The sequence below is a fragment of the Scyliorhinus torazame genome, chromosome 10 (genome assembly GCF_047496885.1).
Source record: "Scyliorhinus torazame isolate Kashiwa2021f chromosome 10, sScyTor2.1, whole genome shotgun sequence".
In the NCBI taxonomy this organism is placed as follows: Eukaryota; Metazoa; Chordata; class Chondrichthyes; order Carcharhiniformes; family Scyliorhinidae; genus Scyliorhinus; species Scyliorhinus torazame.
In genome coordinates this window covers 125,628,966-125,656,385 of record NC_092716.1, presented here as the reverse complement: position 1 = coordinate 125,656,385, position 27,420 = coordinate 125,628,966, and the positions used below count along the sequence as shown (strand labels likewise).

General features: G+C 47.1%; 1 protein-coding gene across 1 annotated transcript in view; it reads left to right on the top strand.

Moving 5' to 3' along the window:
• The first annotated feature begins 605 nt into the window (after positions 1 to 605).
• The window catches only part of LOC140430247 (uncharacterized), a 153,734-nt gene continuing 126,919 nt past the window's right edge, over positions 606 to 27,420 (top strand). The window contains exons 1-2 of the mRNA XM_072517674.1: positions 606 to 656; positions 3,244 to 4,608. Of these exons, the coding sequence (XP_072373775.1) occupies positions 3,699 to 4,608 (910 nt within the window). The 5' untranslated portion in view covers positions 606 to 656; positions 3,244 to 3,698. The remainder of the gene's footprint in view (positions 657 to 3,243; positions 4,609 to 27,420) is intronic.

Genomic DNA, 27,420 nt, shown 5'->3' with positions numbered 1-27,420 from the left:
GCTCAGAAATTGGAGCTGAAGGAAGTTGAACCTCCACAGCAGGCGATCCCTGGACAGGGCAGGGCAGTAAGATATCAGACCATGGGGCATTTACTCACACACTGAGCCTTAGCACACTCCCTGAGTCACCAAGTCACTCTCCCAGGAATAGAGACACTCGCCGATCACTGGGTCAACTCTATCTCTCTCTATCTCTCCTGTGTCCCTCTCTCCTGTACATGTGCTGATCCCACCACTGGATGTCTTCACTGCTTTGGATGATGTGAGTGTTCCTCTTCTCAAACACCTCCGAGGTTTCACATGCCACATTGATGTTGTCAGTTTGAAAGCCTGCGAGGATGAAGAATGTTATTCCCACACCAGAAATCTCTGTCAAATGGTTACCGGGGGAACTGAGACAGCAGCTGCAATAAGTTAAGTTTTAATCAGATGGGACAATGACGAGTTTAAATCCCCACCTGATCTGCTGATCAAAGTCGCCTCTGTTTCACGGTCAGTTTGCCAAGCTTCAGGAAACTCCTGTCACTCCAGAAATATTTGGATTGGCTGTGAGAGACGACAATCAGAGAGAGTCCACCCACTCTGCCCATTCTCTCCTCTTCCTCTTTCACAGCTGCTTCACATCCTGTAGGGACTGAAAACCAAGTGAGGAGATGGTGAGTGAAGGAGCAGAATTTGTAATAATTACATTGCACAATATCCACACGAATTTTCAGGCAGTCTGACTATCCTGTGGGAATCAGGTGTGGAAATGCTCCTTATGCTGTGTGAGAAGATGCAGCTGAGAGACCTGATTACTCGCTGCTTTGTGCTGAGCTGACTGATTGACTGTGTTGGATATTGAGTGTGTTTATTGGAAGCATTTCCCTTCTGATTTACAGGCTGAGTTTTGTTGATGGGTCATTACTGAATATGAGAAGGTGAGGTGTAATTATCTGGAAGGGGTAGACTGAGGATTTTCGATTTGGGAGCTGGGCCTTATCATGTGGACTGTGAATGGTCAGTTCCGTCTCCGTGTGTTGGAATCTGGATGTTTCCTGTCTTCCAGACGATCCGAACCCACCCCCGTTGAGATCTCCAAAACCCACCTGGCCCTGGACTCCTGACACTTGGATTCTGGGACCAACATGATTAAGAATGGAGGTGCTGATGGCGCTGCCGCCATCTTGTCACTGAACTTCTTGTCCACAATTCTCAACCAGATTTGCTCTGTTGTTTGCTCATCCCAGCATCTCCATCTACTGGTTTGATGATAATTATGGAATGAGGTCTGTACCGGGCTGTGAGATTGTGGTGGATTTAATCCTGTTGTTGCTGATGGCTCACTGCACCTCATGGATACCCAGTTTTGGGATCTGTCCTTAGTCGACATCTCCAGTGATGATTAACCTGGTGAAATATCCATTCATTAGTAGGGAAGGTAGTGGTAGTTTTCCTTGAACTTGTTTGACCTGAAGCCATGATTCTCCATGGAGTCAATATTGAGGATTTCCCCAACTGCCCGTGGGATGGGATATTCCCAGGGATGGTGACACTGCGGTCTTGAATCTTTCCAGATCAATACGATTCAGGTAATATCATTGTTACTTGACCAGTCTGTGGGGCAGTTCTCCTCACTTGGGTATTTGTCTTCAGACCCTTGGTAAGAGGGACTTTACAGGTTACACTGGGCTGAGATCACCTTCATTTTATTCTGACACAAAGCCAGGACTGTGCAGATCTTTGATTTTCCTCATTATTGGACTTTGTAGTGATTGTTTCTCATTGTGTGCTGGGCCTTTCAGAGGACAGTTCAGTGTGGGGGACTGGAGTCACAAATAGACCAAAGCAGGCAGTTGTGGCAGGCTCCCTTCCCTGAAGGACAATATTTAGTGTTTTAATATAATAATAATAATAATAATTGCTTATTGACACAAGTAGGCTTCAATGAAGTTACTGTGAAAAGCCCCTCGTCGCCACATTCCGGCGCCTGTTCGGGGAGGCCGGGACGGGAATTGAACCCGCGCTGCATTACAAGCCAGCTGTTTAGCCTACTGTGCTAAACCAGCCCTAATTTTGGGGATAATCTGAAAGTTATGTTTTCTTTTCAATTCTATTTCACAAATTCCAAAGTGTATTAAATTCAGTTTCACAGTCTGGAGTGGTTGACGTGAATAACATAGATTTCTTTCAGGGGGAATTGCATAAGCACATGAAGGACAAAGAGACAGAAGGATTTGCTGATAGGGTGAGATGAAGAGGGCTGAGAGGAGGCTTGTGTGAAGCATAAACACCAGCATGGAGCAATGGGGCCAAATGGCCTGTTTCTGCACCATAATTCTATCTGTAACTTTCTGTGGTTGGATTTGAACTCCCATTCAGCTCCATACCTGGAGACATTTATTCAAATGTAATTTATTTAAAAATAAATTTAGAGTACCCAATTCATTTTTTTTTTTCCAATTAAGGGGCAATTTAGCATGGCCAATCCATCTACCCTGCACATCTTTGGGTTGTGGGGCGAAACCCATGCAAATACGGGGAGAATGTTCAAACTCCACACGGATAGTGGACCCAGAGGCGGGATCAAAACTGGGGCCTCGGCGCCGTGAGGCAGCTGTGCTAACCACTGCATCACCGTGCTGCCCTTCAAATGTTTTTCATTGTTTTCTTTAAAGATTTTACCTGAAGGCCTCGGCCTTTCCCAAAAGCCTGGGCTTGGATTTGATACTTTTACCCAGTGCTGTGTGAGAGCTGAATTTGGGATGTGCAGTCTGAATGAGGGCAGTGTATCTAATTTCCCAGGATAAACCAGAACCCTTCAATCAGCTTCACTGAAGCAATATTTTCCTGAACTTCCAGCACTTCCTGACCAGTGAGTTTTCTTCAAATATATTTGGAGAAAAGGGAACAACATTTCTAAATCTCCAACAGATTAACATTTCTCTTGAGTCTTTTTTATATTAAACACATTCTCTAAGGGTAAAACTGGTCTTCACCAGCACCATTGAATTGAAAGCTGGTTTTACACTCCGCCTGGCTGTCTTTTCCATTATCCTCAGCTCCTGGTCACTATCCAGTGTCCCTGCTGGAATCAGAGGGTGTATGACAGTGAAGGGAGGAAAAAGAAAGGACTTGTATCTGACACTGGGGAACAGCAGACTGACACTCACTGTGGAACAGTCTCTAACTGAGGAGTCAGCCCCTTCAGCAAAGGAGGAGAGGAAATTGGAAGAAATCATGTTTCCTTTTCCTGTTTTACAGAAGGATTGCACCGTACAACACCAGAGAATACAGAGAGGATAGACACTGCAGATAGATCCCAAGGAACAAAAGCACAACTATGAGAAGACATCCAGTCCCTTCATAGGATTGCACAACACAGAGAAGGTTGGACAGTAAAACCATCATCTGGAAATCTGTCGGGTCCGGGGAGCTTTGGCATATCATCAGATCTGAAACTGGTCAGTGGTGTGGAACCTTCCATCAGAACCAACCTTCCCAAAGGTGATCGGTGAAGGTGAGGCTGGGAAGAAGTGTGAGTGAGCTCCAAGTGTGGTGAGAGGTTCAATCATTCATCGAGCCTCATGAACCACTGACTCATTCCTACAGATGAGAGGCTGTTCAAGTCTGAGGTGTAAGGAGAGCTTCACAGGCTTCTAAGATCTCTGAAGACACGCCTGTGCCTGCTGTACAACTTTTAACACAAGGTCAGCTTCATGGAAGAGAAACCGTTCAAATGTGAGGCGTGTGACCGAGCCTTCAGAACATCATCGACGCTTGTAAATCACCGGCGCATTCACACAGGGGAGAAGGCATTCAAATGCCAAGTGTGTAACAAGGGCTTTGCACAGTTATCAGGTCTGGTGAATCACCGGACTGTTCACACTGGGGAAAAACCATTTGTGTGCAAAGTGTGCACCAAATCCTTCTCGAGGTCATCGACTCTTTACAGACACCAACGGATTCATACAGGGGACAAACCATTTAAGTGTGAGCTGTGTAACAAATCATTTTTGTCTTCATCAGATTTCCTCATACACCAACGCATTCATACAGGGGAAAAGCCGTTCACGTGTAAGGTGTGCATGAAATCATTTTCAGATTCTTCGACTCTCTGCAGACACCAACGCATTCACACAGGGGAGAAACCATTCACGTGTGAGGTATGTGACAAATCATTCGTATTGTCATCAGATCTCCGAGTGCACCAACGCATTCACACAGGTGAGAAACCATTCACGTGCAAATTGTGTGACAAATCATTCTCATCATCATCAGATCTCTGCATACACCAACGTATTCACACAGGGGAGAAACCTTTTATGTGTGAAGTGTGTGACAGATCATTTTCACAGTCGGGGAATCTCCGCAGACATCGACGCATTCACACAGGAGAGAAACCATTCAGATGCGATGTGTGTGAGAAATCATTCTCTGACACAGCGAGCCTCTGTGTACACCGCCACATTCACACTAAGAAGAAACCATTCACGTGTGATGTGTGCAACAAATCATTCTCAAGGTCATCGAACCTCTTATTCCATCAGAAGAGCCACACAGGAGACCAACACTTCAACTGTGAGGTTGGCGATAAGGCTTTTGTGACATCTTCGAGCTTCCTGAGGAACTAAATTTGTACTTTATTCATGTCTTCCTTTGTGAAGACAGAAGCAATGTACCGGAGGTTCTGAGAAACACAAGTTTTAGTGAGGAGCTGAAGTAAATGTGTATCAGTAGAGAAATGGTTTTGGGTAAATTAATCAGATTGAAGGCGGATTAATCAGATTGAAGGCATGATAATCTTCATCCCAGAGTACTTAAGGAAGTGGCCTCAGAAATAGTAAGCGGTCATTTTTCAAAATTCATTGGACTCTGGAATGGTTCCTACAGATTGAAGGGTAGCTATTCAAAAAGGGAGGTTGAGAGAAAACAGGGAACTAGAGCCCAGTGAGCCTAACTAGGGAAGCCATTATCAAGGATTTCATAGCACAGCATTTGGAAAGCAGTGGTATCGTCAGACGAAGTCAGAATGTATTTATGAAAGGGAAATCAGGCTTCACAAATCTATTGGAATTCTTTGAAGATGTAACTAGTGAAGTTGACCTGGGAGACACGGTGGATGTGCTTTATTTAGAGCAAAATAAAGCACAGCACAGGAACAGGCCCTTTGGCTCTCCATGCCTGCGCCAACCGTGCTGCCCGTCGAACCTAAAACCTTCAACACTTCCGGAGTCCATATCCTTCTATTCCCATCCTATTTGTCAAGATGTCCCTTAAATGTCACTATTGCACCTGCTTCCACCACGTCCTCTGGCAGCAAATTCTTGGCACCCACTGCACTCTCTGTAAAAAAAGATTTCCTTGCACATCTCACAGAATCACAGACTGCTGCAGTGCAGAAGAGGCCCTTCAGCCCATTGTGTCTGCTCTGACGCACGAAAGGCCCTGACCTGCCCACCTAATCCCACTTGCCACATAGCCTTGAATGTTATGACGTGCCAAGTACTCACCCAGGTACATTGTAAAGGATGTCAGGCATTCCATCCCTACCACCCTCCCAGGCAGTGCATTCCAGGCCGTCACCACTCTGGGTAAAAAGGTTTTCCTCAAATACCCTCTAAACCTCCCACTCCTCACTTTGAACTGCGTCCCCTCGTAACAGACCATTCAACCAAGGGGAACAGCTGCTCCCTGTCCATGCCCCTCATAACCTTGTACACCTCAATCAGGTCATTGGGCGGCATGGACAGGTTGGGCCAAAGGGCCTCTTTTCATGCTGTAAACCTCTCTGACTCTATGACCTGTTTTTACCATTAAGTTAGTCCATATTGTCCGCATTTGGCCCATATCCCTCAATACCCATATAACTGTCCAAATAATTTCTAAAAGACAAAATTGTACCCACCTCTGGCAGCTCGTTCCAGACACTCACCAGCCTGTGTGAAAAAAATGCCCCTCTGGACTCTTTTGTATCTCTCCTCTTGCGCTTAAACCTATGCCCTCTGATTTTAGACTCCCCTACATTTGGGAAAAGGTGTTGACCATCTACCTTTTATCTATGCCCCTCATTATTTTATAGACCTCCACATGATCACCCCTAAGCCTCCTAAAGGAAGAGTGCTAAATTGGGGAAAGGCCAAGTATAACAAAATTTGGCAGGAGATGGGGAATGTGGATTGGGAGCAGCTGTTTAAGGGTAAATCCACATTTGCAATGTGAGAGTCTTTTAAGGAAAGGTTGATTAGAGTGCAGGGCAGCCATGTCCCTGTGAAAAATGAGGGATAGAAATGGCAAGATTAGGGAACCATGGATGACAGGTGAAATTGTGAGATTAGCTAAGATGAAAAAGGAAGCATACATAAGGTCTAGGTGACTTAAAACTGATGAAGCTTTGGAGGAATATTGGAAAAGTAGGACAAATCTCAAATGTGCAATAAAAAGGGCTAAAAGGAGTCATGAAATATCTTTGGCTAACAGGGTTAAGGAAAATCCCAAAGCCTTTTATTCGTATATAAGGAGCAAGAGGGTAACTAGAGAAAGGATTGGCCCACTCAAAGACAAAAGAGCGATTTTATGTGTGGAGTCAGAGGAAATGGGTGAGATTCTTAATGAGTACTTTGCATCGGTATTCACCAAGGAGAGGGATGTGACGGATGTTGAGGCTAAGGATGGATGTTTAAATACTCTAGGACAAGTCGGCTAAGGAAGGGGGAAGTTTTGGGTATTCTAAAAGGCATTAAGGAGGACAAGTCCCCAGGTCCGGATGGGATCTATCCCAGGTTACTGAGGGAAGTGAGGGACGAAATAGCTGGGGCCTTAACAGAGCTATGCAGCATCCTTGAGCAAGGGTGAGGTCCCGGAGGACTGGAGAATTGCTAATGTTGTCCCTTTGTTTAAAAAGGGTAGCAGGGATAATCCAGGGAATTATAGACCTGTGAGCTTGACATCAGTGGTAGGCAAACTGTTGGAGAAGATACTGAGGGATGTGATCTATTCACATTTGGAAGAAAATAGACTTATCAGTGATAGGCAGCATGGATTTGTGCAGGGAAGGCCATGTCTTACAAACCTAATAGAATTCTTTGATGAAGTGACAAAGTTAATTGATGAGGGAAGGGCTGTAGATGTCATATACATGGATTTCAGTAAGGTGTGTGATAAAGTTTCTCATGGTAGGTTGATGGAAAAAGTGAAGTCGCATGGGGTTCAGGGTGTACTAGCTAAATGGATAAAGAACTGGCTGGGCAACAGGAGACAGAGCGTAGTGGTGGAAGGGAATGTCTCAAAATGGAGAAGGGTGACTAGTGGTGTTCCACAGGGATCCGTGCTCGGACCACTGTTGTTTGTGATATACATAAATGATCTGGACGAAGGTATAGGTGGTCTGATTAGCAAGTTTGCAAATTATATTAAGATTGGTGGAGTTGCAGATAGTGAGGGGGACTGTCAGAGAATACAGCAAAATATAGATAGATTGGAGAGTTGGGCAGAGAAATGGCAGATGGAGTTCAATCCAGGCAAATGTGAGGTGATGCATTTTGGAAGATCTAATTCAAGAGCAGACTATACGGTCAATGGAAGAGTCCTGGGGAAAATTGATGTACAGAGAGATCTGGGAGTTCAGGTCCATTGTACCCTGAAGGTGGCAACGTAGGTCGATCGAGTGGTCAAGAAGGCACACAGCATGCTTGCCTTCATCGGACGGGGTATTGAGTACAAGAGTCAGCAGGTCATGTTATAGTTGTATAGACCGATATATGAACGGGCAGGGAACAGAGGGAGGTAGATCCTTGGAAAATGGGCGACAGGTTTAGATAAAGGATCTGAATCGGCGCACGCTGGGAGGGCCGAAGGGCCTGTTCCTGTGCTGTAATTTTCTTTGTTCTTTTGTTCTAAGCCCCAGGGACAAAAGTCCCTGTCTATCCAGCTTATCCTTATAACTCAAGCCATCAAGTCCCAGTAGCATCTAGTAAATCCTTTCTGCACTCTTTCTAGTTGAATAATATCCTTTCTATAATAGGGTGACCAGAACTGTACACATTATTCCAGGTGTGCTCTTCTCTTACCAATGTCTTGTACTACTTCAGGAAAACATCCCAGCTCCTGTATTCAATGTTCTGACCAATAAAAACCAAGCATGCCAAAAGCTTTCTTCACCACCCTATCCACCACCTGTGATTTCACTTTCAAAGAGCTATGAACCTGTACTCCTAGATCTCTTTGTTCTATAACTCTCCCCAACTCCCTACCATTAACTGAGTAGGTCCTACCCCCTTTCGATCTACCAAAATGCATCACCTCACATTTACCTAAATTAAACTCCATCTGCCATTCACGGCCCACTGGCCCAATTGATGAAGATCCCGTTGTAATCCTAGATAACCTTCTTCACTATCCACTCTGCCTCCAATCTTGGTGTCATCTGTAAACTTACTAACCATGGCTCCTAAATTCTCATCCAAATCATTAACCCTGCTCCAGAGTAAACAACCCAAACCAATCCAACCTCTTTTTATAACTTAAGTGTCCCATCCCAGGCAACATCCTGGTGAATCTCCTTTGCACCCCATCTAGTGCAATTACATCCTTCCTATAATATGATGACCAGAATTGCACACAGTACTCCAGCTGTGGTCTCACCAAAGTTCTATACAACTCCAACATGACCTCCCTGCTTCTGTAATCTATGCCTCGATTGATAAAAGCGAGTGTCCCATATTCCTTTTTCACCACCCAATTACCCTACCCTTCTGCCTTCAGAGATCTATGGACAAACACGCCAAGATCCCTTTGTTCCTCAACTTCCCAGTGACAGTCCTTTCATGGTATACTTCCTTGTTAAATTACTCCTTCCAAAGTGTATCACCTCACACTTTTCAAGGTTAAATTCCATCTGCCACTTATCCGCCCATTTGACCATCCTGTGAGATCTTCCTGTAACCCAAGACACTCAACCTCACTGTTAACCACCCGGCCAATCTTTGTCATCCACAAAGTTACTGATCCAACCCCCACATAGTCATCATAGTCATTTATATAAATGACAAACAATAGGGGCCCAGCACAGATCCCTGTGGTATGCCACTGGACACTGACTTCCAGTCACTAAAGCAGTCGCCTATCATCACCCGCTGTCTCCTACCGCTAAGCCAATTATGAATCCACCTTAACAAATCACCCCGTATCCCAAGGGCATTTGCCTTCTTAATAATACTCCCATGTGGGACCTTGTCAAAGGCTTTGCTGACATCCATGTAAATTACATCAACTGCACTCTCTCATCTATACACTTGGTTACATGTTCAAAAAAATCAATCAAACTTGTGAGGCATGATCTCCCTCTGACAAAGCCATGCTGACGATCCCTGATCAAACCTTGCCTCACCCAGTGGAGATAGATTCTCTCCTTCAGAATCTTCTCCAGCTGTTTCCTGACCACTGATGTGAGACTCACTGGTCTGTAGTTCCCTGACTTAGCTCTGCAACATTTCTTAAATAGTGCAACCACATTAGCTGTTTTCCAGTCCTCTGGCACCTCCCCTGTGGCCAGAGAGGAATTGAACTCTCAACTTTGCCCCTCGCACCTTAAACCTATGCCCCCTAGTAATTGACTCTTCTACCCTGGGAAAAAGCTTTTGACTATCCACTCTGTCCATGCCCCTCATAGTTTTGTAGAATTCTAACAGGTCGCCTCTCCACCTCCGCCGTTCCAGTGAGAACAAACTGAGTTTATCCAACATCTCCTCATAGCTAATACCCTCCATACCAGGCAAAATCCTGGTAAACCTCTTCTGTACCCTCTCCAAAGCCTCCACATCCTTCTGGTGGCGTGGCGACCAGAATTGAACACTATATATTCCAAGACTTTCAGAAGGCTTTCGACAAGGTCTCACATAGCAGATTACTATGTAAAGTTAAAGCGCGTGTGATTACGGGTTTTGTCTTGAGAGGGATAGAAAGTTGGTTAGTAGACAGGAAATAAAAAGTTGGAATAAATGGGTCTTTTTCCAATTGGCAGGCATAGACTAGTGGGGTACTGCAGGATCTGTGTTAGGACCCCGACGGTTCACATTATATATTAATGATTTGGACAGAGGAACAAAATGTATCATTTCCACATTTGCAGATGATACAAAGTTGATGGGAGGGTGAGCTGTGAGGGAGATGCAGAGATGTTTCAGTGGGATTTAGAGAAGCTGAGTGAGTGGGCATTTGCATGGCAGATGCAGTATAATGTGAATGAATGTGAGGTTATCCGCTTTGGTAGCGAAACGGGAAGGCAAATTATATTTGAATGGGTGTGAATTGGGAGAGGTGGATACTCAGCGAGACCTTGGTGTCCTTGTGAATCAGTTGCTGAAAGAAAGCATGCAGATACAGCAGACAGTAAAGAAGGCAAATGGTAACCCGGAGCTGTGTGGATCCTACAGGCCGATCTCCCTGCTGAATGTGGATGCCAAGGGGGGGGTGGGGGGGTGGGGGGGGTGGGGGGGGGGGGGGGGTGGGGGGGGGGTGGGGGGGGGGGGGGGGTGGGGGGGGGGGTGGGGGGGGGGTGGGGGGTGGGGGGTGGGGGGGGGGGGGGGGTGGGGGGGGGGGTGGGGGGTGGGGGGTGGGGGGGGGGGGGGGGGTGGGGGGGGTGGGGGGTGGGGGGGGGGGGGGTGGGGGGGGTGGGGGGTGGGGGGGGGGGGGGGGGTGGGGGTGGGGGGTGGGTGGGGGTGGGGGGTGGGGGGGGGTGGGGTGGGGGGGGGGTGGGGGGGGGGGGGTGGGTGGGGGGGGGGGGGTGGGTGGGGGGGGGGGGGTGGGTGGGGGGGGGGGGGTGGGTGGGGGGGGGGGGTGGGGGGGGGTGGTGGGGGGGGGGGGTGGTGGGGGGGGGGTGGGGTGGGGGGGGGGGGTGGGGGGGGGGGGGGTGGGGTGGGGGGGGGTGGGGGGGGGTGGTGGGTGGGGTGGGGTGGGGGGGGCGGGGGGAGGAGAGGGTAGTAGTAGTTTAGGTTAAAGTAGGGGGGCAATAATGGTGGCACCTGTACGAAAGGTAAATGGTTTTTGCACTATGTTTATGGTTTCATGTATCTTCTCTATTTTGTTGTTGTTTCTATACCAAAAATACCTCCATAAAATGTTTATTTAAAAAAATTGAAGGCAAATAGTATGTTGGCCTTCATAGCGAGAGGGTTTGAGTAGAGGAATCGGAATGATTTACTACAATTGTGAAGGACATTGGTGAGGTTACACCTGGAGTATTCTGTGCAGTTCTGGTGTCCTTATCTGAGGAAGGATGTTCTTGCTATGGAGGGAGTGCAGCAAAGGTTTACCAGACTGATTCCTGGGATGGCAGGACTGTCATATGAGGAGAGACTAAATAGATTAGGATTATATTCATTAGAGTTTAGGAGAGTGAGGGGAGATCTCATAAGTTTTAAATTTGAACAGGATTGTGCAGATTAGATCCAGAAAGAATATTCCCAATGGTCCAGAAACAGGGGTCATTGTTGGAGGATAAGGGGTAAATCTTTTCGGACTGAGGTGAGGAGCAATTTCTTCACCCAAAGAGTGCTGACTTTGTGGAATTCACTCCCACAAAAAGTAGTTGAGGGGAAAACATTGTGTGATTTCAAGAAGGAATTAGATATAGCTCATGGGGCTAAAGGGATCAAGGAATATGGTGGGAAGGAGGGATCAGGGTATTGAACTCTATAATCAGCCTTGATCATAATGAATGGTGGAGCAGGCTCAAAGGGCTGAATGGCATCCTCCTGCTTCTATTTTCTATGTATGTTTCATTGCATCAAGAGGGTTCACACACAGGAGAAATTCCGAAGGTGCAATGTTTGACAAGGCTTTCATCCACTACTCTGATCTCCTGAAGTACGAGTGGATTCTTCTCGTCCATCAAAACAGGAGAAACCCGATCAGTGTGTTCTGTAACAAAATCTTCACACAGTTGTTGAACCTCTTGGGGCATCAGTGAACCCCACGGGAACTACTGAGCCAAGTTCTTGCCCAAATCTGTCATCAGGGTGTGAATCTCTAGACAAGCTCACTGCAAAGGATGTTCAGTGGTGTTGGGGCACAGAATAGAAGCAGCTTTCACTCATATCAAACAACTAGTGACGACAATGCCAGTGTTGAGGTTCAATGATGAAGCCACCCTGCAGTGAGATGCCAGTGAAACAGGACTTGGAGCAACCCTCATGCAGTAAGGACAACCAGTTGTGTTTGTATGCAGAGCTTTAACACAACAACTATACAACGCATGATTAAAAAAAGAGTGCGTTGCTCCTGTTTTCTTATAAACATTTCAACCAGTACCTGTTTAGGAGAGAAATTGGTCCCTGTTCTGTTTAGGTGTAACCTGCCCGGCCTGTAGCAGGAGTGTAGCTATGGTCGTCCGTCTGGTAGCGAGCGTTGAACCTGAACTTGCTTCTGGTGGTGCAGGTGGAGGGGTCTCTCCAGTTGAGAGCCGAATCCAAGAGAGCGAACACATGGCGGGGTTCCTTCTTATACTCTGGGGCGGGGGGCGTGCTTTTAGATGAGCCTTAAACTTGGTCCCAATCAATTGGGCAGCTTCTCGATCACCGCCATCGATCTGAGCCAATAAAGGAGCGGGTGCCCTGATGGCTGGGCGTGTCCTAAGTGGCCGTTGGCCTTGCTTTGTTTGTTTCTTCTTGCTGAGGTATTGGCGCCGGAATGCATGAGTCGCAAAAAGTTGGTTTACAGGTGCAACAGGTGATTAAGAAGGCAAATGGAATTTTGTCCTTCATTGCTGGAGGGATGGAGTTTTAAGACTAGGGAGGTTCTGCTGCAATTGTATAAGGTGTTAGTGAGGCCACACCTGGAGTATTGTGTTCAGTTTTGGTCTCCTTACTTGAGAAAGGACATATTGGCACTGGAGGGTGTGCAGAGGAGATTCACTAGGTTAATCCCAGAGCTGAAGGGGTTGGATTACGAGGAGAGGTTGAGTAGACTGGGACTCTACTCGTTGGAATTTAGAAGGATGAGGGGGGATCTTATAGAAACATTATAAGATTATGAAGGGAATAGATAGGATAGAAGCGGGCAGGTTGTTTCCACTGGCGGGTGAAAGCAGAACGAGGGGGCATAACCTCAAAATAAGGGGAAGTAGATTTAGGACTGAGTTTGGGAGAAACTTCTTGTAAAGGGTTGTAAATCTATGGAATTCCTTGCCCAGTGAAGCAGTAGAGGCTCCTTCATTAAATGTTTTTAAGATAAAGATAGTTTTTTGAAGAATAAAGGGATTAAGGGTTATGGTGTTCGGGCCGGAAAGTGGAGCTGAGTCCACAAAAGATCAGCCATGATCTCATTGAATGGTGGAGCAGGCTCGAGGGGCCAGATGGCCTACTCCTGCTCCTAGTTCTTATCGTCTTGTGTTCTGAGCACTAGTCTTTTGTTTATCGGAGATGGGCCATCAATGTGCAAATCGGCCAAGATTTTGGTTCTGTCTGCAGTCTGTTTTCTAAATACACATTCAGGCTCTGTGCCTGCTTGTTACTTTGCATTATCCATTTTTCCCTGTATGCTCTGTGAGTGTCCATTTTATATGCTGAAAGTGGCCATCCCAGATGGCTACACTCCCTCCTTATGATCCTCAACGCGAAGCGTGAAGGATCACATTACTGAATCTTTGTTCTCTGCCTAAGTCGAGCACCTGCAATCAAGGACAGGTTCTATCCTATTCTCATAGATTATCATAGAATTTACAGTGCAGAAGGAGGCCATTCGGCCCATCGGGTCTGCACCGGCTCTTGGAAAGAGCACCCTACCCATAGGTCATTCTGTCCTATGGATTTGAACCTTTACCTAAATTGCTTTTATTTACATCATATCATTATAAAATCCTAAGGGTAACATTCAAGCATGCATTACATTTCTTTCTTCAAACACGGGAACCTCTAACTATCTTCCTCTAAACTATCTTCAGGCTGTTTAGCCAATAAAAAGAATTTACAAAGTATAAACTATAGAGTAGCAGTGTTACATTTCTCTGTATCATGGCGGTCAAGTACAGAAAATTCAAATCCTTTCTTTTATTAGAAAACAAAAAAAATAGTCGATGCACTTTATTTATTTAGAGAGAGTGGGGGGGGGGGGGTTTGCTGGAGTCCGAAAATAGGGGGTCTAAGTATGTATACCGGAGTGCGGGAGGCTTTCCTTCGCCATTTCCTTTGTCTCACTGTCTGGATGACACTGCAGAGTATTGCTATCACTAATAGGGCTTCCACGATGTATGAAAGGGAGTACCATTTTATGAGGTTGTCGCACCAGGTTGGTGTGTCAGTGGCTGTTTCTGGGTGTAGTGTATGGCAGTGATGGGATACATTCACCGCCTGTGTGGTGGGGGTCAGGGGGGGTCACTTCCGCGCGCAACTGTAGTGATCCCACGATGATCCAAATGTAGGTCATTATGTCTCTTCATTTTGCTCTTGGTCTTCCTGTGTGAGGTGATTCACTTTGGAAGGAATAACAGGAATGCGGAATATTTGGCTAATGGTAAAGTTCTTGGAAGTGTGGATGAGCAGAGGGATCTAGGTGTCCATGTACATAGATCCCTGAAAGTTGCCACCCAGGTTGATAGGGTTGTGAAGAAGGCCTATGGAGTGTTGGCCTTTATTGGTAGAGGGATTGAGTTCCGGAGTCAGGAGGTCATGTTGCAGCTGTACAGAACTCTGGTACGGCCGCATTTGGAGTATTGCGTACAGTTCTGGTCACCGCATTATAGGAAGGACGTGGAGGCTTTGGAGCGGGTGCAGAGGAGATTTACCAGGATGTTGCCTGGTATGGAGGGAAAATCTTATGAGGAAATGCTGATGGACTTTGGTTGTTTTCGTTGGAGAGAAGAAGGTTAAGAGGAGACTTAATAGAGGCATACAAAATGATCAGGGGGTTGGATAGGGTGGACAGTGAGAGCCTTCTCCCGCTGATGGAAATGGCTGGCACGAGGGGACATAGCTTTAAACTGAGGGGTAATAGATATAGGACAGAGGTCAGAGGTAGGTTCTTTATGCAAAGAGTAGTGAGGCCGTGGAATGCCCTACCTGCTACAGTAGTGAACTCGCCAACATTGAGGGCATTTAAAAGTTTATTGGATAAACATATGGATGATAATGGCATAGTGTAGGTTAGATGGCTTTTGTTTCGGTGCAACATCGTGGGCCGAAGGGCCTGTACTGCGCTGTATCGTTCTATGTTCTATGTTCCTCTTGTCTTCTGGTGTTTTGGATTTCCTGTAGACACAAGCATAATATCTGTTATTACCTTGTTTAATATTTTGTATGTCTGGCTGTCTCTCCTTTTATCATCAATTGCCCATTAGAATTGTCACCATATGTGACTCCCTCTTTTTTTAAACCAAATATTTTTGGGGACAAGACATCCGAAAAAGAAAATACTGTCATAGGGCGAGCAGTCTCGCAGCCTGTGTGGTCACTGCGCTGAGTGGGTGGACAATTTCTCTGTCCAGCAGCAAATCGTTTCACCCAAGTGTTTGAAGATGTAAATAGCATGTGGGGTCGTGACCTGAGGGTCGCCGGAAAGCAAATAAAACCTGTGGCAAAGAGCATTCTTTAAACCACATCCTAAGAAACAGTAAAAGAGTTTCAAAATAAAAGCGCCGAATGGGGTGCAAGAATGGGTGGAATCCCCGGATAGGGTGGTGATCAGTGCCGTAGGTGCTTAGCTGACCAGATGGGGGTCCTCGGGCAGGGCGGGGACATGTGCCGTACTCCACTGCCTGGGTGACCGGACAAGAACGGAAAGAATTTGTGTTCGCCGTGGTTCTTATAAACAGGTTCTTATGATTGCCGTCAAATCAGAAGAGTAGTTATGACTGTATCAATAAACTGTATCGTGAGTCGAACAACATACAAACATTTAAAAAAACAAGCTGAAACAAGAAAGCGGGCAGGCTCCATCAGAAAGCGGGCAGGCTCCATCAGAAAGAAGGACACTGTAATTCTCTATCGGTTTCTTTTTCGCATCATCTGGACACCTCATTGTTCTACTGTAAAAAGGCCTGGTGGGAGTCAGACTGAGTCGTCATCATCTCCCGGTTGCCAAACTCGTGATTGGAGTAGCTGTGCCAAGGCGGCCTGGGCCGATGTGGGGTCATCTTTGTCTACAGGAATAGTGCCAGAAGACTGGAGGATGGCAAATGTTGTCCCCTTGTTCAAGAAGGGGAGGAGAGACAACCCCAGTAACTATAGACCAGTGAGCCTTACTTCTGTTGTGGGCAAAATCTTGGAAAGGTTTATAAGAGATAGGATGTATAACCATCTGGAAAGGAATAATTTGATTAGAGATAGTCAACACGGTTTTGTGAAGGGTAGGTCGTGCCTCACAAACCTTATAGAGTTCTTTGAGAAGGTGACCAAACTGGTGGATGAGGGTAAAGCAGTTGATGTGGTGTCTATGGATTTCAGTAAAGCGTTTGATAAGGATCCCCACGGTAAATTTGCAGATGACACACAAGTCGGAGTTGTGGACAGTGCGGAAGGATGTTACAAGTTACAGAGGGACATAGATAAGCTGCAGCGCTGGACTGAGAGGTGGCAAATGGAGTTTAATGCAAAAAAGTGTGAGGTGATTCATTTTGGAAGGAATAACAGGAAGACCGAGTACTGGGCTAATGGTAAGATTCTTGGTAGTGTGGATGAGCAGAGAGATCTCGGTGTCCATGTACATAGATCCCTGAAAGTTGCCACCCAGGTTGAGAGGGTTGTTAAGAAGGCGTACGGTGTGTTAGCTTTTATTGGTAGAGGGATTGAGTTTCGGAGCCATGAGGTCATGTTGCAGCTGTACAAAACTCTGGTGCGGCCGCATTTGGAGTATTGCGTGCAATTCTGGTCACCGCATTACAGGAAGGATGTGGAAGCATTGGAAAGGGTGCAGAGGAGATTTACCAGAATGTTGCCTGGTATGGAGGGAAGATCTTATGAGGAAAGGCTGAGGGACTTGAGGCTGTTTTCGTTCGAGAGAAGAAGGTTAAGAGGTGACTTAATTGAGGCATACAAGATGATCAGAAGATTGGATAGGGTGGACAGTGAGAGCCTTTTTCCTCGGATGGTGATGTCAACACGAGGGGACATAGCTTTAAATTGAGGAGAGATAGATATAAGACAGATGTCAGAGGTAGGTTCTTTACTCAGAGTAGTAAGGATGTGGAATGATCTGCATGCAACAGTAGTGGACTCGCCAACACTAAGGGCATTCAAATGGTCATTGGATAGACATATGGACGATAAGGGAATAGTGTAGATGGGCTTTAGAGTGGTTTCACAGGTCGGCGCGACATAGAGGGCCGAAGGGCCTGTTCTGCGCTGTAATGTTCTATATTCTATGCTCTATGTCGTATTGTGCTGCTGCACCATTTTCCTAAGGGTTTGGTTGAGGGTTCAATTCATGCGTTCTACAGTCCCACTGGATTGGGGATGATAGGCTATATGGAATTTTTGTTGTATGCCGAAAATTCTGAGGACATTTTTCATGACGCATCCTGTGAAGTGTGAGCCTTGGTCTGACTCGGTACTATGGGGGAGTCCCAATCTTGTGAAAATTTGCTGTGTTCGAATTTTGGCTGTTGTTTTACCTGTGTTAATCCTAGACGGAAAAGCTTCCATCCATTTCGTGAAGGTGTCGATCACTACCAACACATATTTAAAACCATTTTTGCAGGGGGGTAGGGGACTAATCTATCTGTAAATTCGCCCAGGGGCTATTAACAGGGCGGGTGTGACTGAATTGAGCTTTCTTCGCTTACCTGTCTGGATTGTTCTGGGCGCAAATCAAACAATTCTCAATGTAATGAGTCACATTGGATTTTAAATCAGACCACCAGCAGAGAGGTCTGAGGTGGGCAAGGGTTGAATCTATCCCTTGGCGTCCATGGAATTGGCAGATAATCTGGTTTCTATCTTGGGTGGGGACCACATAAATACCGTCTTTTTAAATTATGCCATCGTGTGCTGTGAAAGCGTTTCTGCACTTATCATAGGGGGCTGGGAAGTTACCTTTTAAAACGTCCCTCAGCTTTTCGTCTTCCTTCTGTGCGTGGGCTAAATCTTGGATATTGGTCTGTGAGACCTGGACCACGTGTACTGGGGCACTCTTGGGGGGATTCCAAAAGTGACCTGGCCTTAACGTTACCGGGGCGGGGGGGGGGGGGGGGGCGAAGAACGATGGTGGCTGCGAACCTTAACGATACCGTATTTACGGTCTTTAGCTGTCTTGAGGATATGCTGGAGTAATGGGGCTGAGGGGAGGGGTTTCCCGTCGGCGGAAACAAAACCTCTAGATTCCCACAGGGGTAGGAACTCAGTTAAGCTATTGCTGACATTTAGGCTATCGGAGTATATTTCGGCTGGGGTCGGGAACGAGTCGGGATGCTGTACAATGTAGGCTACGGCTGCTAATTCGGCTGCCTGCGAATCTAGATGTCCAGGCAATTTTAGTGAGATTTCTTCTAACGCGCGTGCTTGCGCGTCCTCGACATAAATACCACAACCTATGATTTGTTTGCCATTTAAAACTGTGGAGGAGCCATCCACATAAATCTTAAGAGCTGCGTCTGTGTCTGTGGCCTGGGGTCTCTGGGGTGTAGCACCTGGTTTCGGGGGAGCTGGTTTGGGGACAATAGCACTCTCGCGCTCTCCTGCCTCCCTCGCGCTCTCCTGCCTCCCTCGCGCTCTCCTGCCTCCCTCGCGCTCTCCTGCCTCCCTCGCGCTCTCCTGCCTCCCTCGCGCTCTCCTGCCTCGATTTCAGCGGGAGCGGAGCAGGCTAGTCAATTTCAGCGGGAGCAGTGCGCAAGTGATTTCTGGGAGGTAAGTTTCTCCATTATAAAAACACTTGTCTTTGCAGGAGCAGGCCAGTCGATTTCAGCGGGAGCGGAGCAGGCTAGTCAATTTCAGTGGGAGCAGTGCGCAAGTGATTTCTGGGAGGTAAGTTTCTCCTTTAAAAACACTTGTCTTTGCAGGAGCAGGCCAGTCGATTTCAGCGGGAGCGGTGCGTTAGTGATTTCTGGGAGACCTTCACAGGAGCAGGCTAGTCAATTTCAGTGGTAAATACTTACCTGGTCCCGTTTTCGGTCCCTCCTTTGCTGTTTTTTTTTTTTAATTTTAGTGTTTAAGGCGGGAACAGGAAGTTCGACTTCTGGGAAGACCCTCACCAATAAATTCTGGTGGAGAGGAAACCCGAGACACTACACGTGTAGTGTCTCCCACCCGCCCTCCTCCTCTAACCTAATAATAAAACCCATTGGTGTGAGGTAAGTACCATATTTTATTATTATTATTTTTTTCTTTTTAAATTTAATTTAGTTGTTAGCCAGATCTTGGTAGAAAGTTAGAGGGATGGCAGTGAAGGGAGTGCAGTGTTCCTCCTGCAGGATGTTTGAGGTGAGGGATGCCGTTAGTGTCCCTGCTGATTTTACCTGCAGGAAGTGCTGCCATCTCCAGCTCCTCCAAGACCGAGTTCGGGAACTGGAGCTGGAGTTGGAAGAACTTCGGATCATTCGGGAGGCAGAGGGGGTCATAGGTAGCAGCTTCAGGGAATTAGTTACACCAAAGATTGGAGATAGATGGGTAACTGTAAGAGGGACTGGGAAGAAGCAGTCAGTGCAGGGATCCCCTGCGGTCGTTCCCCTGAGAAACAAGTATACCGCTTTGATTACTTGTGGTGGGGATGACTTACCAGGGGTAAGCCATGGGTACCCCTCTGGGCCTCTGGCACGGAGTCTGTCCCTGTTGCTCAGAAGGGAAGGGGGGGAGGAGCAGAGCATTAGTAATTGGGGACTCGATACAGGGATGGTGCAGACGGGAGGGATTCAGATTTTTGGATAACTGGGGCTCTTTCTGGGGAAGGTGGGACCTCTACAAACAGGATGGTCTACATCTGAACCTGCGGGGCACAAATATCCTGGGGGGGAGATTTGTTAGTGCTCTTTGGGGGGGGTTTAAACTAATGCAGCAGGGGCATGGGAACCTGGATTGTAGTTTTAGGGTAAGGGAGAATGAGAGTATAGAGGTCAGGAGCTCAGATTTGACGTCACAGGAGGGGGCCAGTGTTCAGGTAGGTGGTTTGAAGTGTGTCTACTTCAATGCCAGGAGTATACGAAATAAGGTAGGGGAACTGGCAGCATGGGTTGGTACCTGTGACTTCGATGTTGTGGCCATTTCGGAGACATGGATAGAGCAGGGACAGGAATGGATGTTGCAGGTTCCGGGTTTAGGTGTTTTAGTAAGCTCAGAGAAGGAGGCAAAAGAGGGGGAGGTGTGGCGCTGCTAGTCAAGAGCAGTATTACGGTGGCGGAGAGGATGCTAGATGGGGACTCATCTTCCGAGGTAGTATGGGCTGAGGTTAGAAACATGAAAGGAGAGGTCACCCTGTTGGAAGTCTTCTATAGGCCTCCAAATAGTTCTAGGGATGTAGAGGAAAGGATGGCGAGGATGGATAAGAGCGAACGTAACAGGGTAGTTATTATGGGAGACTTTAACTTTCCAAATATTGACTGGAAAAGATATAGTCCGAGTACATTGGATGGGTCGTTTTTTGTACAGTGTGTGCAGGAGGGTTTCCTGACACAATATGTTGATAGGCCAACAAGAAGCGAGGCCACGTTGGATTTGGTTTTGGGTAATGAACGAGGCCAGGTGTTGGATTTGGAGGTAGGAGAGCACTTTGGGGACAGTGACCACAATTCGGTGACGTTTACGTTAATGATGGAAAGGGATAAGTATACACTGCAGGGCAAGAGTTATAGCTGGGGGAAGGGCAATTCTGATGCCATTAGACGTGACTTGGGGGGGATAAGGTGGAGAAGTAGGCTGCAAGTGTTGGGCACACTGGATAAGTGGAGCTTGTTCAAGGATCAGCTACTGCGTGTTCTTGATAAGTATGTACCGGTCAGGCAGGGAGGAAGACTTAGAGCGAGGGAACCGTGGTTTACCAAAGAAGTGGAATCTCTTGTTAAGAGGAAGAAGGAGGCCTATGTGAAGATGAGGTGTGAAGTTTCAGTTGGGGCGATGGATAGTTACAAGGTAGCGAGGAAGGATCTAAAGAGAGCTAAGACGAGCAAGGAGGGGACATGAGAAGTATTTGGCAGGTATGATCAAGGAAAACCCAAAAGCTTTCTATAGGTATGTCAGGAATAAGCGAATGACTAGGGAAAGAGTAGGACCAGTCAAGGACAGGGATGGGAAGTTGTGTGTGGAGTCTGAAGAGATAGGCGAGATACTAAATGAATATTTTTCGTCAGTATTCACTCAGGAAAAAGATAATGTTGTGGAGGAGAATGCTGAGACCCAGGCTAATAGAATAGATGGCATTGAGGTACGTAGGGAAGAGGTGTTGGCAATTCTTGACAGGCTGAAAATAGATAAGTCCCCGGGTCCTGATGGGATTTATCCTAGGATTCTCTGGGAGGCCAGGGAAGAGATTGCTGGACCGTTTATTTGGCTTTGATTTTTATGTCATCATTGGCTACAGGAATAGTGCCAGAGGACTGGAGGATAGCAAATGTGGTCCCGTTGTTCAAAAAGGGGAGCAGAGACAACCCCGGCAACTATAGACCGGTGAGCCTCACGTCTGTAGTGGGTAAAGTCTTGGAGGGGATTATAAGAGACAAGATTTATAATCATCTAGATAGGAATAATATGATCAGGGAGAGTCAGCATGGCTTTGTGAAGGTTAGGTCATGCCTCACAAACCTTATTGAGTTCTTTGAGAAGGTGACTGAACAGGTAGACGAGGGTAGAGCAGTTGATATGGTGTGTATGGATTTCAGTAAAGCGTTTGATCAGGTTCCCCACGGTAGGCTATTGCAGAAAATACGGAGGCTGGGGATTGAGGGTGATTTAGAGATGTGGATCAGAAATTGGCTAGCTGAAAGAAGACAGAGGGTAGTGGTTGATGGGAAATGTTCAGAATGGAGTTCAGTTACAAGTGGAGTACCACAAGGATCTGTTCTGGGGCCGTTCAGAGGAGAGCTGATCTCCATTGGGGCCCACAAAAGGAAAACAGAGGCCAAGGAAAGGGAAAGATTACTGGGGGCGATTTTAAGGGTGGATAGGGAATTTGCGGAGACCCCGGAGGAGGAATTGTACAGGGAGAGGAGACGACTCCAGACGGAATTTGACCTTCTGACCACCAGAAAGGCGGAGGTACTGTGGAGGAAGGCACAGGGGAGGAGGTATGAATATGGGGAAAAGGCTAGTCGCCTGTTGGCTCATCAATTGCGAAAGAGGGCAGCAGCGAGGGAGATAGGAGGAATTAGAGACGAAAGGGGAGACACGGTGCGAAGGGCAGGAAAGATAAATGAGGTGTTCAAGACCTTCTATGAGGAACTGTATAGGTCTCAATCCCCAGAGGGAGAGGAGGGGATGCGGCAGTTCCTGGACCAATTGAGGTTCCCGAAAGTGGAGGAGCGGGGGGGGTGGTAGGCCTGGGGGCACCGATTGGGGTGGACGAGGTTATTAAGGGACTGGGAAGCATGCAAGCAGGGAAGGCCCCAGGACCTGACTGGTTCCCGGTGGAGTATTACAGAAAATATGTGGACTTGTTGGTCCCGTTGATGGTGAGGACGTTCAATGAGGCCAGGAAAGGGGGGACTCTACCCCCGACGATGTCGGAGGCAACGATATCGTTAATTTTGAAGAGGGATAAAGATCCGTTGCAGTGCGGGTCCTATAGACCCATTTCATTATTGAACGTGGACGCCAAATTGTTGGCAAAGGTACTGGCATCGAGGATAGAGGACTGTGTCCCGGGGGTGGTGCACGAAGACCAGACCGGGTTCGTAAAAGGGAGACAACTGAATGTTGACGTGCGACGACTATTAGGGGTGATAATGATGCCCCCAGTGGAGGGGGAGGCAGAGATAGTGGCGGCAATGGACGCAGAGAAGGCATTTGATAGGGTGGAGTGGGAGTATTTATGGGAAGTGTTAAGGAGGTTTGGGTTTGGGAACGGGTTTATTAGCTGGGTTAGACTTCTTTATGGGGCTCCAACGGCAAGCGTAGTTACAGGTCGACATAGATCGGAGTATTTCCGACTATATAGGGGAACAAGACTGGGATGCCCGCTGTCTCCATTGTTGTTCGCGTTGGCAATTGAACCTCTGGCCATGGCGTTGAGAGACTCCAGGAAATGGAGAGGGGTGATTCGAGGGGGAGAAGAACACCGAGTCTCGTTATACGCGGATGACCTATTGTTATACGTGTCGGACCCAGCGGGGGGGATGATAGAGGTTATGCGAATTTTGAGGGGGTTCGGGGATTTCTCGGGGTATAGGCTAAACATGGGGAAGAGTGAATTATTTGTGATACTTCCAGGGGACCAGAGTAGAGAGATAGAAGGCTTGCCTCTAAGGAAAGTGGAAAGAAACTTCCGATACCTGGGGATTCAGATCGCTAGGAGCTGGGGAACCTTGCACAGACTTAATCTGACACGGTTGGTAGAACAAATGGAGGAGGACTTCAAGAGGTGGGACATGCAGCCTCTATCGCTGGCGGGCAGGGTGCAAGCAATTAAGATGATGGTCCTCCCGAGGTTCTTATTTGTATTTCAATGTCTCCCTATACTAATCACCAAGACCTTTTTTAATAAAATAGACAGGAGCATCACGAGCTTCGTGTGGGCAGGGAAAGTTCCGAGAGTAAGGAGGGGGTTCCTTCAGCGTAGTAGGGACAGAGGAGGATTGGCACTACCGAACTTGGGCAATTACTATTGGGCCGTCAATGTGACAATGATACGTAAATGGATGATGGAGGGTGAGGGAGCGGCGTGGAAAAGACTGGAGAGAAAGTCCTGTAAAGGGACGAGTTTAGAGGCGCTGGTGACGGCGCCGCTACCGATCTCACCTAAAAGGTTTACCACGAACCCGGTGGTGGCGGTAACATTGAATATCTGGGGACAGTGGAGGCGACAGAGAGGGGTGCGGGGAGCCCTGGTGGGGTCCCCAATCCGGAACAACCATAGATTCGCCCCAGGAAGAATGGATGGAGGATTTCAGAGCTGGTACCAGTTGGGAATTAGGAGGGTGGGAGATTGTATTTATAGATGGGACTTTTGCGAGCTTGGGCGCATTGGAGGAAAAGTATAAGTTGCCCCGGGGAAATTTCTTGAGATATATGCAGGTGAGGGCGTTTACTAGACAACAGGTGAGGGAATTTCCGTTGCTCCCGACACAGGGGATACAGGACAGGGTGCTTTCAGGGGTGTGGGTCGGAGAGGGCAAGGTGTCAGAGATTTACCGAGAGATGAAGGAAGAGGGGGAGGAGTCGGTGGGCGAACTAAAAAGGAAAGTGGGAAGAAGAACTAGGGGAGGAGATAGAGGAGGGTATGTGGGCTGATGCCCTAAGCAGGGTAAATTCCTCTTCCTCATGCGCCAGGCTTAGCCTGATTCAATTTAAGGTGCTACATAGAGCACACATAACGGGAGCAAGATTGAGCAGGTTCTTTGGAGTGGAGGACAAATGTGGGAGGTGTGGTGGGAGCCCGGCAAACCACGCACATATGTTTTGGGCGTGCCCGGCATTGGAAGGGAGTGACAGGAGTGATTTCGCGGGTGGTGAAGGCCCGGGTCAAACCAGGCTGGGGGTTAGCTCTATTTGGAGTTGCGGAAGAGCCGGGAGTGCAGGAGGCGAAAGAGGCCGACGTTGTGGCCTTTGCGTCCCTAGTAGCCCGGCGCAGGATCCTACTCATGTGGAAGGAGGCGAAACCCCCCGGACTGGAGGCCTGGGTAAATGATATGGCGGGGTTCATTAAACTGGAGCAGATAAAGTTTGCCCTGAGAGGATCGGCTCAAGGGTTCACCAGGCGGTGGCAGCCATTTCTCGACTACCTAGGGGAACGTTAGAGGGAAGACAGATGACCAGCAGCAGCAACCCAGGGGGAAGGGGAGGGGGGGTTTAGTTTAGTTTAGGTCAAAGATAAAGGGGTTTTGTTACTTGTGTATTGTTAAAAATTTCTGTATTATTGTTGCGTTTGCTTTGTAAGAGGGGAAAAATTGTTGTTTGGGAAAAGAATTTCAATAAAACATTTAATAAAAAAAAAAAAAAAATAAGATGCTGTTGGTCCAGGTGGGGAGGGGGGGGGGCGCTGAATTTATAAAAAAGGGCCCCCACTCCCTCAACATGCAGCTGATTTGCAACCACAGCGAAAGATTCATGCAAGTGTCATGTGAGAGTACCTTTAAGAAATGGGTGTTTATAAATGGGTGTGTATATAAATATCTGTAGTGAGAGTACCTTTAAGAAATGGGTGTTTACTATTGCAGTGATGTCAGAGAGTGGGTGGAGCTGGGCTGTCTGTCAGCTTTTTACTTTTGTTTTTGAGTAGGCTGCAGGGTGTGTTTTAGTTTCGTTTTCAGAGCTGAATAGCTGCAGTCACAGCCAGAAGGTGTATGAATCTCTCTCTGTAATCTAAAGATTGTAAAGATCCTGGCGATTTAAAACTAATAACAGTAGTGACTTTAACCTGATGTGCTTCTGGTAAAAGGTGTTTTAAGTCTTATGGATGTTAAAAAGGAAAGCTTAAAGATTTACTTAGTGTTGTAGTCTTTGGTGTTGTATTTGAATTAATGGTTGCTAAGATGTTCACTGTATGTTTCAAAAAGGTTAACTTGAGTTCATAGAATAAACATTGTTTTGCTTAAAAAAAAACATTGTGTCAGGAAACTCTCCTGCACACACTGTACAAAGAACGACCCATCTAATGTACTCGAACTATGTATTTTCCAGTCAATATTTGGAAAGTTAAAGTCTCCCATAATAACGACCCTGTTACTTTCGCTCTTATCCAGGATCATCTTCGCCATCCTTTCCGCTACATCTTTAGAACTATTTGGAGGCCTATAGAAAACTCCCAACAGGGTGACCTCTCCTTTCCTGTTTCTAACCTCAGCCCATACTACCTCGGAAGATGAGTCCCCATCTAGCATCCTCTCCGCCACCGTAATACTGCTCTTGACTAGCAGCGCCACACCTCCCCCTCTTTTGCCTCCTTCTCTGAGCTTACTAAAACACCTAAACCCCGGAACCTGCAACATCCATTCCTGTCCCTGCTCTATCCATGTCTCCGAAATGGCCACAACATCGAAGTCCCAGGTACCAACCCATGCTGCCAGTTCCCCTACCTTATTTTGTATACTCCTGGCATTGAAGTAGACACACTTCAAACCACCTACCTGCACACTGGCCCCCTCCTGCGACGTCAAATCTGAGCTCCTGACCTCTATACTCTCATTCTCCCGTACCCTAAAACTACAATCCAGGTTCCCATGCCCCTGCTGCATTAGTTTAAACCCCCCCAGAGAGCACTAACAAATCTCCACCCCAGGATATTTGTGCCCCTCAGGTTCAGATGTTGACCATCCTGTCTGTAGAGGTCCCACCTTCCCCAGAAAGAGCCCCAGTTATCCAGAAATCTGAATCCCTCCCATCTGCACCATCCCTGTAGCCACGTGTTTAATTGCTCTCTCTCCCTATTCCTCATCATCACGTGGCACGGGCAACAACCCAGAGATAACAACTCTGTTTAGAATCATAGAATCATAGAAGTTTACAGCATGGAAACAGGCCCTTCGGCCCAACCAGTCCATGCCGCCCAGTTTTTACCATTAAGCTAGTCCCAGTTGCCCGCACTTGGCCCATAACCCTCTATACCCATGTAACTATCTAAATGCTTTTTAAAAGACACAATTATACCCGCCTCTACTACTACCTCTGGCAGCACATTCCAGACACTCACTACCCTCTGAGTGAAGAAATTACCCCTCTGGGCCCTTCTGAATCTCTCCCCTCTCACCTTAAACCTATGCCCTCTAGTTTTAGACTCCCCTACCTTTGGGAAAAGATGTTGACTATCTACCTTATCTATGCCCCTCATTATTTTATAGACCTCTGTAAGATCACCCCTAAGCCTCCTACGCTCCAGGGAAAAAAGTCCCAGTCTATCCAGCCTCTCCTTATAACTCAAACCATCAAGTCCCGGTAACATCCTATTAAATCTTTTCTGCACTCTTTCTAGTTTAATAATATCCTTTCTATAATAGGGTGACCAGAACTGCACACAGTATTCCAAGTGTGGCCGTACCAATGTCTTGTACAACTTCAACAAGACGTCCCAACTCCTGTATTCAATGTTCTGACCAATGAAACCAAGCATGCCGAATGCCTTCTTCACCACCCTGTCCACCTGCGACTCCACCTTCAAGGAGCTATGAACCTGTACTCCTAGATCTTTGTTCTATAACTCTCCCCAACGCCATACCATTAACTGAGTAGGTCCTGGCCTGATTTGATCTGCCAAAATGCATCACCTCACATTTATCTAAATTAAACTCCATCTGCCATTCGTCGGCCCACTGGCCTAATTGATCAAGATCCCGTTGCAATCCTAGATAACCTTCTTCACTATCCACTGTGCCACCAA